This window comes from Gobio gobio (assembly GCF_949357685.1).
Source record: "Gobio gobio genome assembly, chromosome: 21".
Lineage (NCBI taxonomy): Eukaryota > Metazoa > Chordata > Actinopteri > Cypriniformes > Gobionidae > Gobio > Gobio gobio.
Genome location: NC_137117.1, coordinates 13570189 through 13587044, shown reverse-complemented (window position 1 = coordinate 13587044; position 16856 = coordinate 13570189). Strand labels below are relative to the sequence as shown.

The 16856-nt window shown below is 36.7% G+C and overlaps 1 protein-coding gene across 4 annotated transcripts in view; it reads left to right on the top strand.

Annotated features, from left to right (window-relative positions):
- The window catches only part of mical1 (microtubule associated monooxygenase, calponin and LIM domain containing 1), a 59346-nt gene extending 42716 nt beyond the window's left edge, over positions 1-16630 (top strand). For 2 of the 4 annotated variants that reach the window (XR_013815499.1, XR_013815500.1), the window contains 8 exons: positions 1391-2162; positions 2248-2363; positions 7216-7323; positions 7491-7584; positions 11698-11788; positions 12201-12274; positions 13949-14936; positions 15378-16630. Coding sequence is in view for 2 of the 4 variants with exons in the window: in XM_079803525.1 (XP_079659651.1) it covers positions 1391-2162; positions 2248-2363; positions 7216-7323; positions 7491-7584; positions 11698-11788; positions 12201-12274; positions 13949-14085 (1392 nt within the window). In the remaining 2 variants the exon portion in view is untranslated. Of the gene's footprint in view, positions 1-1390; positions 2163-2247; positions 2364-7215; positions 7324-7490; positions 7585-11697; positions 11789-12200; positions 12275-13948 lie in introns of all 4 variants that reach the window. The other 2 variants (XM_079803525.1, XM_079803526.1) reach the window with 1 other exon arrangement.
- The last annotated feature ends 226 nt before the right edge of the window (positions 16631-16856 follow it).

Sequence of the window (16856 nt, the reverse complement as noted above, 5' to 3'; positions counted from 1 at the left end):
TAATAGAAAGATGGATGGGTGGATGGATTTAATAGATGGATTGGTGGATGGATGGATGGATGAATGGATTTAATAGATGGATGATGGATGGATTTAATAATGTATTGATGGATGGATGGATTAATAGATGGATGAGTAAATGGATGGATATATAAATATATGAATGAGTGAATGAATGGATGGATGGATGAGTGACTAGTTGGATAGATTAATAGATGGATGAGTGAATGAATGGATGGATGGGTGAGTGAATCGTTGGATGGATTAGTAGATGGATGAGTGAATGAATGGATGGATGGATTAATAGATGGATGAGTGAATGGATTGATGGATTAATAGATGGATGAGTGGATGGATGGATGAAAGGATTAATAGAAAGATGGATGGATGGATGGATTTAATAGATGGATTGGTGGATGGATGGATGAATGGATTTAATTGATGGATGGATTTAATAGATGTATTGATGGATGGATTAATAGATGGATGAGTGAATGAATGGATGGATGGATTAATAGATGGATGAGTGAATGGATTGATGATTAATAGATGGATGAGTGGATGGATGGATGAAAGGATTAATAGAAAGATGGATGGATGGATGGATTTAATAGATGGATTGGTGGATGGATGGATGGATGGATGGATGAATGGATTTAATAGATGGATGAGTAAATGGATGGATATATAAATATATGAATGAGTGAATGAATGGATGGATGGATGACTGAATAGTTGGATGGATTAATAGATGGATGAGTGAATGAATGGATGGATGGATTAATAGATGGATGAGTGAATGGATTGATGGATTAATAGATGGATGAGTGGATGAATGGATGAAAGGATTAATAGAAAGATGGATGGATGGATGGATTTAATGGATGGATGTATGGATTAATAGATGGATGAGTGGATTCATGGATGGAGGGAGTGTTTAATAGATGGATGAGTGGATGGATGGATAGAAGGATTCATAGAAAGATGGATGGATTTAATAGATGTATTGATGGATGGATGGATTAATAGATGGATGGTTGGATGGGTGGATTAATAGATGTATTGATGGATGGATGGATGGATTAATAGATGGATGGGTGGGTGGATTAATAGATGGATGGATGAATAGATGGATGAGTGGATGGTTGGATGGGTGGATTAATAGATGTATTGATGGATGGATGGATGGATGGATTAATAGATGGATGGTTGGATGGGTGGGTGGATTAATAGATGGATGGTTGGATGGGTGGGTGGATTAATAGATGGACGGATGAATAGTTGGATGAATGGATAGATTTGGAATGGTAGTCTACATGAATTGAACAAGCTAGCATTTGTGTTCACAAACTTACACAGAATAATAATGTCATGTTTTTCTGTGTTCTAGAATCATGTTGAGAATGGTCATAATGAAGAGGATGATAAGGAGAATACACAACATGGTGAAACTGTAGAGATGGCATCACCACCTCCACATGTCTCTGTAAGACGGAAGGGCTCATATAAGATATCTGTTGACCCTGACTTTGAAGAATCGAACGAGTGCCCTACTCCCACAGAGCAAGATGACCCACAGTCCCCTGATCTTAAGGAATCTCATGAACCACACAAAGCCTCAGAGCTCAATCCAAGCCAACAAAATAACGGCAGTCCGTCCGTTCCAGTGCCGGCCCCTCGAGGTTCCAGAGTTCCGCTGTACCCTCCTCTCCCAAAACCTCGCACTGTCCATAACGTGTTACCCGAACCCTCGAATATCCCAGAGGAAGCAGAGCAGAACCCAGAGGAGGCTCATCACGACCTCACGCCAAACTCCAAACCCAAGCCGTCCCTGCGCAAGCTTCAGCTGAGCGAAGAGGAAAAGGCGGACCTGCTCAGCCAGGATTCGGACTCGGAGACGCCTGCATCGTCTTCGGCTGCCTCCACCTCCTCTTCCTCCAAGCAGCATGAAGCAGGAGACGAGGAGGGATACTGGAGCGGAGGCATCGCTACACGCAGGAGCTTGCAAACCCAGCCTAACCGTCGCTGCGTGAGAAGGAAGAGCGAACCTCCGCCCACCATCCAATCGCAGCACGGAAAGATGCGCTCCAAGTTTTCCCCATGGAATCTGTCTTCACCACGGCTACAGCAGCGCTTCAGCGTCCTCAGAGTTGGACCTTCAGGTTGGAAGCCCCATTTTTAGTACTTCTTTAGAAACGTCTTTAGGTTAAATGTAGTCGCTGATCTTGGTGTGAATTCCCTCATCAGAACAATCTCAAACAGACCATTACATATCAGAAGATGATAATGAAGAAGGTGTTGACGATGACGAAGAAGAGGACGAAGAGGATCTTCAAGCAGAAGACCATATTTTGGATTGCAAGGTGGGAATATGTTCAAATTAGTTTCATTCTGAGACTCCTTCCATAGCTTATTTGGTCAGAAGACCACATTTCCATCCATACCATATTTTACAAAGAGGAATATAGTTATTTTTGATGATCCTTGATTGCGATGTCCCAAAACAAAATTTGATGCCATTTCATGAACTGGGGCTGCACGATTTGGGGGGAAAAACATATTGGGACTATATAAAAAATAATGTATATAAATATTTTACTATTTAAAAAATAAGTTTTGCTACTGTAATTTTTCACAAAAAAAAAAAAAAAAAAATTTACAGTACAGCTGTACATTTACTAATATTTATAATAATAATAATAATAAAATATATATTATTATTATTATTAGGGGTTCAAGCACGAAGTGCTGAAACCCTATTGTAATTGTAAGGGTTTTTATTATTATTATTCTCCGCTAAAACGCATCGTGCAGCCCAAACCGTAAAGGCTGGAGCATTGAAACTTTGTCAGATGGTAGCCCAAAAATCGAGGAGAGGTTATCAAATTATGAGCCAAATTGGCCTATAGGTGGCGCTATAGCAATCAATTGCGCGAAACTGCTCATAACTCCTAAACCGTAAGTCATAGACTCAAGTGTCTTATATCATTGGAAAGCTGAATACCTGACGTAAATAATGTATATCTCCGATTTCATTTCCGGTAGGCAAATTTTTCCGTCATTTTGAATTTTGTTGAAAAACTACTTTTGCGAACTAGTCCCTGGATTTTAACCCGATCGGAACCAAACCAGTGCAGAAATGTTCTCTGGAGTCTGAATATCAATAATTATCGAAAAAAAGTTGAAATTTCGATTCACGGTTGCTAAGGTGCGGAAAACGAATGTTGTGGGAGGAGCCTATTTTACTAAAATGGCTATAACTCAAGAACAAAATGAGATATCTTTACCAAACTTGGTACACATGTGTATGGGCTGAGTCTTTGGTCACGATAAAACAATCGCGACGATTGAACACTTGGTGGCGCTATAACACAAAAAAAACATGAAAATGGCTATAACCACCCGACCGCTAGTCCAATTGACTTGAAAAATGGTATGCAGTGTCTTGGTCCAAGGTACCATATATGTCTATGAGGACATTGGCGTATCTCAAAAAACATGGCCGCTATCGGCTAATGAAGTTTGAGCACCTCTAAGACAAGGTTAACGGAGGCCGATCGGAATGAAACTCGGTGGGCATGTTTGACTCATGGCCCTAGAGGTCTGTAAGAATTTTGAAAGAAATCGGCCTCTAGTTGGCGCTAACGAGTTTTATGGCCCTGTAATCACGTGGTGTTGCACACATAAACCAAATATACATATCATATGATAGGTCTCCTCATGCTGAATAACTTTGCCTCTAGAAGCATTGCTGTCAATCAAAGCGTTCATTAAATATTTGCAATTATGTTTAAAACCTACTTTTGCGAACTAGTCCCTGGATTTTTGCCTGATCGGAACCAAACCAGTCTAGGACAATTCTCTGGACTCTCTAGATTAATAATTATTGAAAAAAAATTGAACTTTTGCATTTGGATGGCTATAACAGGGTCATTTAGAAGAGGGGCGTAGCAAAATACACTATACAGCTTATAAATCCTAAAGGAAAACTCAAAACTTCACGAAAATTGTTATGTATATGTGACATAACATGCTGAAGAAGCATGCAAAGTTTTATGGAGATCGGACCATAGGTTGCGCTATAACTGTTAAAAAGCTTTGAAAACCATGTATTCCCTATGGTGAATTGCCTGTATTGGCTGTAAATGGTATTTTCTATCTCTGTAATCAGGTGGGGTAAAAAACATCCACATAATGTGCAGAAATTATGATAGATCTCTTCATACTGAACAACTTTGCCTCAAGAACCAATACTGTCAATCAAATTGTTATTTATTTATTCACAATTATGTTAAAAACGTATTACCTAAAATTGCCACCAGATGGCAGCAGAAGACCACTCATTGGTTCATTCTGCTTACTAAGCATATTTAAACTTTATAAAATCATTATAATAAATGTTGCAAATGACATTTTGTCAATGTTTATCAATTAATTTGTTCATTTGATTAATGTTTTTACAATAATTATTAAATTACAATTAAAATAATGCCTGAAAATATGTTTTAAAGGGGAAAACCTGGAATAAGCTATTTGTTACCCATCATTTATTTCAAATATCTATATCTCCAACAAAATGTGCATGTGAGTTAAGCACGTCTGAAGACATTAACTTGGAAAATGTGCCAATTAAATGAAAAACAGACATTTAAAATGAAAATGAGCCAATGAGTGGTTCTCTGCTGCCACCTGCTGGGCTTAAATGGTCATTTTGTCATTCTATTTACTTATCATGTTCTATAATTCCTATTTAGACATTATAAAGTCACTATTACAATATTTACAATTACATTTTGTCAAATTAATTTATTTCAAATATATTATGGCGTATTACCTAAAATTGCCACCAGATGGCAGCAGAAGACCACTCATTGGCTTATCCTCTAAACTAATATTGTTCAATCATATTTAAACTGTGATCGTGCAGACCAAAGCGTAAATGCTAGAGACTTGAAACTTTATCAGATGGTAGTACAAAAATCGAGGCTAATGTTGTCAGAGTATGAACTTGATTGGCCAATAGGTGGCGCTACAGCAATCAAAAGGGCGAAATGGCTCATAACTCCTAAACCGTATGTCGTAGACTCAAGTGTCTTATATCATTGGAAAGGTGAGTCCATGACGAATAAAACGTATATCTCCGATTTCATTTCCGCCATGATAGATTTTCCGCCATTTTGCATTTTGTCAAACAACTACTTTTGCAAACTAGTCCTAGGTTTTTTGCCGGATCGGAACCAAACCAGTGTCAAAATGTTCTCTGGAGTCAGATTATCAATAATTATCAAAAAAAGTCGAAATTTATATTCACGGTTGTTAAGGAGCGTAAAAATAATCGTTCAGGGGGGAGCCTATTTACTAAAAGGGCTATAACTCAGGAACAAAATGAGATATCTTCACCAAACTTGGTACACATGTGTATAGGCTGAGTCTTTGGTCACGATAAAAAAATCGCGACGATTTAACACTTGGTGGCACAATAACGTGAAAAAACATCAAAATGGCTTTAACCACCTGACCGCTGGTCCGATTGACTTGAAAATTGGTATGCAGTGTCTTGGTCCAAGGTACCAAGTATGTCTATGAGGACATTGGCGTATCTTAAAAAACATGGCTGCCACAGCCAATTAAATTTGAGCACCTATTAGACAAGTCTCATGGCCCTAGAGGTCTGTAAGAATTTTGAAAGAAATCGGCCACTAGTTGGCGCTAACGAGTTTTACGGCTCTGTAATCACGTGGTGTTGCACACATCCACGAAATATGCATATCATTTGATAGATCTCCTCATACCAAACAACTTTTTCTCTAGAACTGTTGCTGTCAATTAATATGTTCATTAAATATTCCTGAGTATGTTCAAAACCTACTTTTGCGAACTAGTCCCTGGTTTTTTGCCCGATTGGAACCAAACTAGTCTAGGATAATTCTCTGGACTCTCTAGATCAATAATTATTGAAAAAAAGTTGAACTTTTGCATTTGAATGGCTATTACAGGGTCATTTAGAAAAGAGGTGTGGCAACATACACTCAAAAGCCTATAAATTCTAAGGGAAAACTCAAAACTTCACGAAAATTGTTTTTGCATATGTAAGATAACATCTTTAACAAGCATGCAAAGTTTTATGGAAATCGGACCATAGGTGACGCTATAACTGTTAAAAGCCTTTTAAAACCACGTATTTCCTATTGTAAATTGCCTGTATTGACTGTAAATGGTATTTTCCATCTATTATTTCAGTGTTTAAAATCTTGCTAAATAAAAATTAATGTCTTTTGATGTTTGTGTGCTTAAAGGCCTTAAAGGCTTGAACCCCGCTAAATGCTGCTTGCAGCTTTAATTCTTTTTTTTTTTATAACAATCATAATTTTTATCCCCAAAAAACATATAATGTGTGTGTTATTTGTAAATGTAATTTTTGGGGGATAAAAAATACAATTGTGATTTTAAAATGCAGCTAACTTGTTTGTAAAGCTGCACAATTTGGCCAAAAAGTTTGTGATTTGTTATATATTAATATGACTATAATAAATATTATAATTATTATTATTAAATTGAAGTATTACAAAATAAGATTGTATATTAAAATGACTATAATATATCATATATATTAATATGACTATAATATATCATATATATTAATATGACTAAAATAATTATAAAACTAATAATAATTATTATTATTATTAATTACAAAACTAGTATTACTACTGTAATTTCTCACTAAAAGAAAAACATTTAAAAAATGTTTTTTACAGTACAGCTGTAATTGTACTAATATTTATAATAACTCTTATTATTATTAATTACAAATATAAAGTAATATTTCACTGTAAATTAAAAACATTGAGTATTCAATAAAATATAATAAATAAAAAAATTACAGTACAGCTGTAAATGTACTAATATTTATAATAATAATAATTATATTTGTTATTAATAATAATATTAATAATAAAGTAATATTTTAGTGTAAATTAAAAACATTGAGTATTTAATAAAATATAATTAATAAATAAATAAAAACATTTTTACAGTACAGCTATAAATGTACTAATATTTATGGCTGTCTTAATTTATTTTCAAACAGTGAAACTTTTAATTTGTTGGAAAATCACTGAATCATGATCCTGAGATCATGTTTTTCTGGTTGACTGATAAAAACCTGTTCTCCCATGAAGTTGTTGACTGTAGGTTTGTGTCGTATGTGTTCAGGGGGGCGATTTTGAGATTTCGGAGTCAGAGAAACGTGAACTAAAGAGGATGAAAACCCTGCAGAGGAAAGCAAGAATGAGCGAAATCCAGCGCTTCCACAAAGCTCAGGTGAGCAAGATCAGTCTGCACTGTGTAGATTGTTTCCCATAATGGTCAAAAAACACAAGCCGCTTAAAAGAAACATCAGCATCAATTTATATAAAGATGAAAAATAGAGTGATCTGTATTCCATTCTTACTTGATCTGATACTGTCCTGGTTCTGACGCCCACACAGACGATTCAGAGACGGCTGGATGAGATAGAAGTGACCTTTAAAGATCTGGAGGAGAAAGGAGTGGAGCTGGAGAGAGCTTTGAGAGGAGAGTCTGGTATGACAACTCATCCATCTACATTCGCCGCTAATGATTTCACTTCAGCATATTATACAGCAGTCAGACTGTGTGTGCGCTGAAATCCTCACTGAAACCCAGTGAACTTGTTAACCCTGATAGCACTTGTACGTCTGTTAAATGTGTACATCTAGATTATGTTGTTTTTAGAGTTACAATAAGAGTTACTGTCTGTTATAAAATCGTTTTCATGATGGATTTATTCAAACTTAATACTGTATATTAAATATTGAAGAACAGGTTAAGTAAAATAATGAATATGTAATATAGTGAATATATATTTCACAACTATGCAGCAACTAAATATCGAGTTAAGGTAATTGAATGGCTTTTCTGAGGTAAATGTAATTTTATCTGAAATTGTTTGTTAATTGACAGAATTTGAAAGCTAAAGGCCGGGACAATTTTCGCACGTGCTTATCACCAGCATTTTTAGAGACGTTTTTCGACGCGTCTTTGTGTTCACACCCAAGCGATTTTCACTTTCACAGTGAATGTGCAAATTCAGTAGATGGCGCTCCCGGTACACAAGGTGGTGCTGCGCCACTTTACGCTTCTGACACTCGCTCGTCACACAGAAAAAGAAGAGAGACAGTATTTACGTGCTTGCCAAAACCATTCACACACACATTAGCAGCTCATCTTCTTCTTTGTCTACTTACTTCCTCTTCGTCGTATCAATGTGTGCTTGACAAGACCGTTTTGTGCTTGAGCGCTACCACCAAGTGTTTTACTGTCACTTCAGCAGCTCCAGGCATGTGAACAAAAGCGCAGATCTCATTGGTCGTACAGTTTTTAACGTGCCGCATCAAAACAAAAAAACGAACACAAGGCGTTTTTTTTTTTAAATGCCGCTTTTATGCCTAGCGTTTTGTGTGTTGGTGTGCACACTCACATTGGCGCCCTTTGTTTATGTAAACCCACCTGTTCGAACCGCCCGCTCCAAGCGGGACTCGAACCCGGGTCCGCCAGCATGAGAATCAGACGCTCTAACAAGGATGCAACCCCTATCATCAGTCGCTAGAGCATCTCTTGAGATCAGAGGAGTGAGGTTTACTCGCACAGCGACTACTAGCTGGCTTCCGTTACACTCACCCCCCTAAACCTCACTCCCATACGGGTCACGGCACCAATGTGACCTTCTGTTCAAACCGCCCGCTCCAAGCGAGACTCGAACCCAGGTCCGCCAGCATGAGAATCAGACGCTCTAACAAGGATGCAACCCCTATCATCAGTCGCTAGAGCATCTCTTGAGATCAGAGGAGTGAGGTTTACTCGCACAGCGACTACTAGCTGGCTTCCGTTACACTCACCCCCCTAAACCTCACTCCCATACGGGTCACGGCACCAATGTGACCTTCTGTTCAAACCGCCCGCTCCAAGCGAGACTCGAACCCAGGTCCGCCAGCATGAGTCGGACGCTCTAACAAGGAGGCTAAAGGCTGCAGCCCTTAGCGTCAGTCGCTAGAGCGTCTCTTGAGATCAGAGGAGTGAGGTTTACTCACAGTGACTACTAGGCTAGCTGGCCTCTGTTACATTTAGTCACGAGGTGTTAAACGTTGGCGATAAAGAGGAGTGAGGTTTACTCACAGTGACTACTAGGCTAGCTGGCCTCTGTTACATTTAGTCACGAGGTGTTAAACGTTGGCGATAAACGCGTGCGAAAATCGTCCCGGTGTGAACAGGCCTTAAGACTTTCATATAAAAAAAATCATTGTGATTTTAGTGGATCTACAAAAAAATGTTGGGTCAGTTTAGGGTCCAATTCTAACTATTAGCTAACTATTACTTTTGCCTCAATAAATTCCTAATTACTTATTAATAGTTATTTACTAATAAATTAGTACTAATAAACAGCCAATATTTTAGTAATATGCATGCTAATAAGCAACTAGTTCAAAATGAGAATTGGACCTTTAACTAAACCAAATTTTGTTCATGCATCGTCTGAAAAGAGCATAGACTAAAATATTGATTTTTGGGATTTAAGAATCGGGATAGGACTTGGGCAGAAATCATGTTCATGGATGTGATTATAACGTTACTGTAGTATGAAGCAGAGCAGGAGCTGAGCAAGGCTGCTGGAGCGTTTGTTAATAAGATGAACGCAACACATGCCTCACGAGCAGCGGGACTTTTATTATGCCACAATCACGGCGCCATTTCCGCTTTTCCGGTCATGAGTATGAGGTAACGCAGCTCTGTTGATCATATTAGATACATCTGAGTCAGGGTTTTTCCTACATTGAAAAATTTTTGGCAGCCGCCAAAACAAATTTTTGTCCCGCCAAAGCTTTATTTGATGAGTTATTGTGATTTATGAATGATGTAGAATAGATGCTGCGCTTGTAACCGAGTGTCAGAGAGAACGATCAGAGCTCCTCCCCTGCTCGCACTCTCTCTGTCTTCAAAATAAGCATTCTTAGCTTTCTAATATTTCACATATTACGTTAATCAAAATCAAAAGGTCGGAAGACCGAATCCATGTTGCACGTGGCGCTATCAGACAATGTTTTCCTTTAATTACCGCTGGGTGTGAAATGCGCTCAAAAAACATTGACTGATTCTCTGACCAGCTGACATAAACCATACTTTCAATAAACGGGAAACAAATCGTGTCCAGTTATGAAGTGTTTTCTGTGTGTTTACAAATCTTTCGCGATGTTCTAACAGACGGGATTCGCACACAACGCGTCTGCTAATGTCCGATTCGCCACCTAATGACTCCTTTGAACCGAATCATTTCAACGACTGGTTAGAACAACTGATCTGTCCAACACTGAACTCACGAATCAGTTTATTAATTTACTCGGAACAATCTGAAATGAGAACACAAGTGTGCTAACCCAATTTAGCAAGAGTGGGTGTAAGAGTTAGTTGTAATTATCCACAGTCTTTCAGCTTATTTATGTTCATAATGTGTAGTAAAATAAATAGCCTATAAATCACTTAGTTTAGACTGGAGTGAGGTGAACCCAGAACAAAGTTGTTGTTAGCTAGCTGATAATTTTATGAAATTGTATATGGCAGAAAATTAGGCTATTTGTTCATTTTTTTAATACTACTTTTTAATATTGATATGATTATATACCAAAACAATTATCAGTAAATAGTGTAAAAATGAGGAACAAAAACAAACATCAAGGTATCCCACATGGAAAAATACTATAGTATATTATAGTAAAATTACTATAGTGTTTTTGAACCATACTATAGTAAAGATACTACAGTATATTGTAGTATATTATAGTATTTACTACACTTTGTTAATTTACTGTAGTATATTTACTATAGTACGGTTCAAAAACACTATAGTATTTACTAGAGTAATTTTACTATAATATACTCTAGTATTTTTTCATGTGGGATCAAAATAAGATAAGCAAAAGTTACAAACTTTCTTTGAATTTATTTAAAATGTATTGTCAGTATTGTGCTTGCAGATCACGTGGGTAGGGTACTTTTTTACTGTGTGTGCGTGCGTGTGTGTGTACGGATGACCATGTCTGTCAGCCACCACCGAAGACCATTTTTGACCCAGGAAAAACCCTGTGTGTGTGTTAAATGATGTTATGACGTTACTCTGTGCGTTCCCTCGGCGGCTGCTATGACACTTGTTCACACTGCAGTGAGAGTAAAGCGTTTCTGAGAAGAAGAAAAAAACGGAAACCGAGGGGAACGCAGATATGACGCCATTGACAGGCGAATTCCTTACACGTCCCGGTTCGTTGGTTAAAAAAGCAATTTCTCATGATTTACGAATAGTTGGAAACATTTGGGACATTGTAAGTACTCAACTGAACAAAATATAAAACACTGGCCTAGTGGTTTTTGGATATTTTCCTGAAAAATCTTTACATAGTGCACCTTTAAATGCTTTGTTTCTCGTTATGCAAATGCTAAAATGCTTGAAGTTTTTTTTTTTTTTTTTTTCATATACATTTCTTTAAATGATATTACTTTAAGCTATTTGTGCCCTGCATACAACTACTTCAAAACGGTTTTAAATGTGTCCCAGGATGCACTTCAAGCTGGTTAAGAGAAGCTAAAGGGTGACAGTGTGTTGACTGTGTTGATGTATGTGTGTTTAAGGTACAGGTGACCCTGAAACGATTGACCAGTGGATTGAACTGGTCCAGGAGAAGAACAATCTACTCTCAGAGGAGTCTGATCTCATGGTGGCGTAAGTCTGATCACTGTTCCCTTCAAAAATGGCCAGCAGTTGCGTTAAATTGATAAACATCTTGGTTGCTTAACCAAGTGCTAATATCAGCATTGCACATTAAAGGAACTCAATAGCAGTTATTGCTCAAAGTGCATCATTTATTTTTGCATGTGTTAAGAAAAACCTCAAACCTCACTGAAAGCCACAGTCTTGTTGCCCCTGGCAACCTCTCTTCTGCTTGTCTTTGATGAGCACTAATGCTTAAGATGAATGCTTCGAGTGGCCTGATTTATTTAACCCACCGCTTTGCATGCATTTAGCATATATTGGCTCTGTGCACAGTTGGATCCTCTGTGTTACAAACTAAATTACAGGCTGTGCTAACAGCAGCATAATATATTTGTGTAATTCTAGTTTTGTGTTTTCAAAGGTCTCGACAGCTGGAGCTGGAAGACAAACAGAGCATGTTAGAGATGGAGCTACGGCGATACATGGAAATGGATGGTGGGAAATTAAAGCTAATTCTGTTCAAATTAGTTTGATTGGATTTCAGTTTGTAAATGGAAGCTAATATACCATGTTGTGTGGAATTATATAATCATTATATTATCCTTATGTAATATTCACATAGTAGTACTGTGTTCTGACAAATGAATTTGAATTTAATAATTACAAAAAGTCTGTCAGTTAATATGAAATCATAAAAGCTTCATGTATAATAATAACAAAATATATTATATAATATGATCTAGCTGTTAGTTGAGGCTCCAATGAAGAGCAAATGCAAGACAAAAATATTTTTTTTATTGTATTTAATTATTTAATATTAAATATTTCAAATTAAAAAATAGAAATTATTTATTTGAAATTATTGCTCATATTGAAATGGTTTTACTTTTCATTATATTATATTTCCTTAAATAGTCATGTGGAATTAATTACAAATAGTCCATCTGTCAATTAATTTTAAAATTAATTGTTAATTAAAGCTTCATGTAGTAGTATTATTATTATTATTATTATTATTATTATTATTATTATTATTATTATTATTATTATTATTGTTGTCTAGCTCTTAGTGCACATGCTCAAACACAATGAGCAAAAAAGCCAAAAATAAAACATTGTTAAATTATACAATATGAAATATTTAAATTATCATATTTCTAAGTATTAAGAAATAGTTAGTATTAATTTAAAAGTATATAGGTCGGTTCACACCAAGGGCGATAACTATAGCAATATAGTAAGAATCGTTCTAAATATAAAAGAATAGCAGAGTTAATTTATCAGATATAATTGAAATCACTTTCGGAATTTTTTTTTCCAGCTGATGACCGAATAAAAACATTGACAGCCGATCAGAATCCATCCTGCTGTAAATGGCTGGAGCATTTAAAGCGGCAGACGACAAAAAATCAGGGCCGTCGCTAGTGGGGTGAAAGGTGGTGACAATTATAGAGGCCTGCACTGCCCAGGGGGCCCACTAAATCCAGTAGTTATGCTGCATATTCCCATACTCATTTGCTTTCGCCAGAATAGGACACCTAATAAGAGCCACCACCCGCGCACTTCAGGACTGTCACATCTCTGTAAAGCGGCGAGGCACACACCGTCTGAACGATTACGCGCTCAAAGTCCTTGTCTTTTTGTATTATGTAGTTTGTTGGTTTGAAAAATATAATGTAATGGGATATTTTTTACAACACTGTCAAGAAAACACGAATACAACTCATTGCTATTGATGGATAAATTCATTAGCTTTATATAATAAAATAGCACATTATCTTCAGCAAAAATGAAGACCGTGAGAAACTTATTCAGAAACTCATTTCTGAATATTTATCTCAGCTATTAGACATAAGACTGACTGGAAATACATTGTATAGGCCTATTAATATTGCTCTTAGGCCTACTTTTTAAAAAAGTTTGTTTTATAATTTTTCTAATTTCTTGTCTTTTTGTTATTTTATTAGTTTGCATTGCATAATTGCTTGATGACTTTAAAAGTTATTAATCACTTAATGCCATTGTTTGATATAATATTTATATACAACTTTGCATATAGATTAAGTAAAAGCAAAAACCTTTATTTGCATTTATTTATTTGTCTGCTTTGTTATTTTGTAAGAAATCCTTATTTTGCATTGAAATGTTGCTATGTTCTTGTGCGTGTAGACGCTGAGAAGACCCCTGAGCAGCAAGCACAGGAGGGGCGGATCCTGCAGGAGATGCTGGACGTGGTGGACATGAGGGATTCACTGGTGGCCTTCCTGGAGGAGAAGAGGTTGAAGGAAGTCAATGACGAACTGTAGTACTGGAGGCAGCCCAGGTGCTCTGGGACTACAACACCACAAATACTCACATTTACCGGGTCAAAACACATGCCACAACACCCTAATGGAGTATTTCACCATTAAGTTCATCATTTACTCACCCTCATGCTCTTCTAAACCTTCTGTGGAAAACAAAAGGAAAGAAATTGCACAATCTTTTCTTTTCCATACAATTAAATTAAATAGTCCTTAAAGCGATGGTTCACACAAAAATGAAAGAATATTACTCACCCTCGTGTCTTTCCAAACCAGCAAGACTTTCGTTCATCTCCGAAACACAAATAAAGATATTTTTTATGACATCTGAGAGCTTTGTCCCTCCATTGACAGCTTATGCAACTACCACTTTGACTCTTCAAAAAGTTAATAAAGAGATCGTAAAACTAATGAATTGAGCGGTTTAGTCCAAAGTTTCTGAAGAGACTTGATCACTTTTTATGAAGAATAGATTTCATTTAGACTTGTATTGCCTGATCGGTTCTTGCTGAAGCTCAAACGTGATGCGTTACACGAGAATGAACCTCATTGGTTCTTGCTGAAGCTCAAACGTGATGCGTTACACGAGAATGAACATCATTGGTTCTTGCTGAAGCTCAAACGTGATGCGTTACACGAGAATGAACCTCATTGGTTCTTGCTGAAGCTCAAACTTGCTGCGTAACACGAGAATGAACCTCATTGGTTCTTTCAAGTCAAGCAAGCATGCTTGAGCTTCTGTTTACCACAACTGATGTGTGAGTTGATGAATGTTTATATGTGAATAAAAGCCTAAATTCAATCTGTTCATCATATAAAGCGATCAAGTCTCTTCTGAAAATTTGGACTAACTCGCTCAATTCATATGGATTTGTTTTATGATCTCTTTATTAACTTTTTGAAACGTCAAAGTGGTAGTTCAGTAGCTGTCAATGGAGGGACAGAAATCTCTCAGATTTCATTAAAAAGATTTTCATTTGTGTTTCAAGGATAAACGAAAGTCTTACGGGTTTGGAACGACATGAGGGTGAATAAATTATGACAGAATTTTCATTTTTTGGGTGAACTAACCCTTTAAATACAGTTTTGATACAAACCTTTAAAGGGAAAGAAGTCGTTCAATTTGAGCTTTCAGATGTTGTGTTCATTAATGCTTCTCATGTGCCTCGTAACCAGTTTTTCAGTGCTCAAAATCTTACGATTGCACATGTAGATTTTCATTTCAGCGTGTTTCCACGCAAAGCTTCTCATTTAGACTACAGTATGGTGCTTTTGTCATTTTTGAGACTTGACAGCCGTGCGAACATCCTGCGCAAACATCTCGTGTGTGTGTGTGCTCGGCAAAGAAAGAAAATCTTACAGGATTGCACCAACATGAGGGGTGAATAAATGATGCCAGGATATTTACTTTAGTGTGAACTGTCTCTATTGCTTCACTGATTTTGCATATTATAAAGAAACCCAATGACTCGCTGGCACAAACGCCTACATTGCACAACTTTGTGCAAAAACTCTGCTCTTGAAAACCAAAGAGTTAAACACATCTGTGCGCGCACACACACACACACAGTCACTATGGTCTTGCTCCAGCATAAATGTGCTTTCAAATGGATATAGAAACTCTAAAGACTGTGCCAAATGTTGTGGAACTGCACATCCGTCCCAGACTTCACAGACATGGCCTTTCCCATGGTCACGCTACAAACTCGCACGCTCACACACACACGGACTGTAGAATTTGCTGGGTCAGATGTATGCGCACACGTGCAATTATATTACATCTCGCACTTTTATTAAAGTCTATCAAGGTCATGTATGTCCTAAATATCAAGAGATATTATATAAACGATATGTACACATTTATGGTGTCGTATTTGGCAGAACCTGATGCCAATATCAAAGTCTTAAACAGCACTTGCATTGTATTATTATGAATATATTATGGCTTTGCAACATTAAGAGATTTAATATCACAATGGGCTTTTGTGAAGTGTATTTTTTTTTCTTGAAAGTGATTGTATTCTTATTATAATCATCAAACTTCACACACTATTATTAGAATTATTCATTATTTTGATATTTCCTGCATGATCATGGTTTTGACTCTCAGGGGAACATCTGCGTGGGCCGGTTTCCATTTATATATTTCTACTTATGTATATTTGCGTGTTATTATTTGGAAGTATTTACACGGTATACAATGAATTCATTTTAGGGAGGCACAAAGGAAGTGCTGTGAAATGATTAACACGTCTTTTTGTTTCTTTGCTGTATGAAATTCCCACAGAGGATTATTACTTGGAACGTTTATGTGTTCGATAAATTGGTTTTCATTTTTGAGGCTCTGAGAATAATTAGTGGCATTAATTCTTGTCGGAGAGGATATTTGTGGTAGTGTTTTGGGAACAGTGGTGTAATTTTTGCCGTTTGCTTTTGTTCCCTGTTTTTCTTTTCCTCAAACATGTTCACATTCACACCAGTGGTTTCTTTTCTATGGGGACAGGAATTCACTTAATATGCTAATAAAATATTTAGCACTTTATATTTTTCTTCTGCCTTGGTTTCTTCATTTACATCAGAAACAGATTTTGAGCATTGACGTCATGGCTGCTTTGACACTGACGTGTTATTCTACAGGCTTTTTTAATTAGTATGTGAAACAGTATGTACTTTTGCAGCATTGCGTTACATTATATCATGTTTAAAACAAAAGTATGTTTCATTGTTTTCACATTCAATAAAGTGTAGTATAGAATACTGTATGCATACTACAC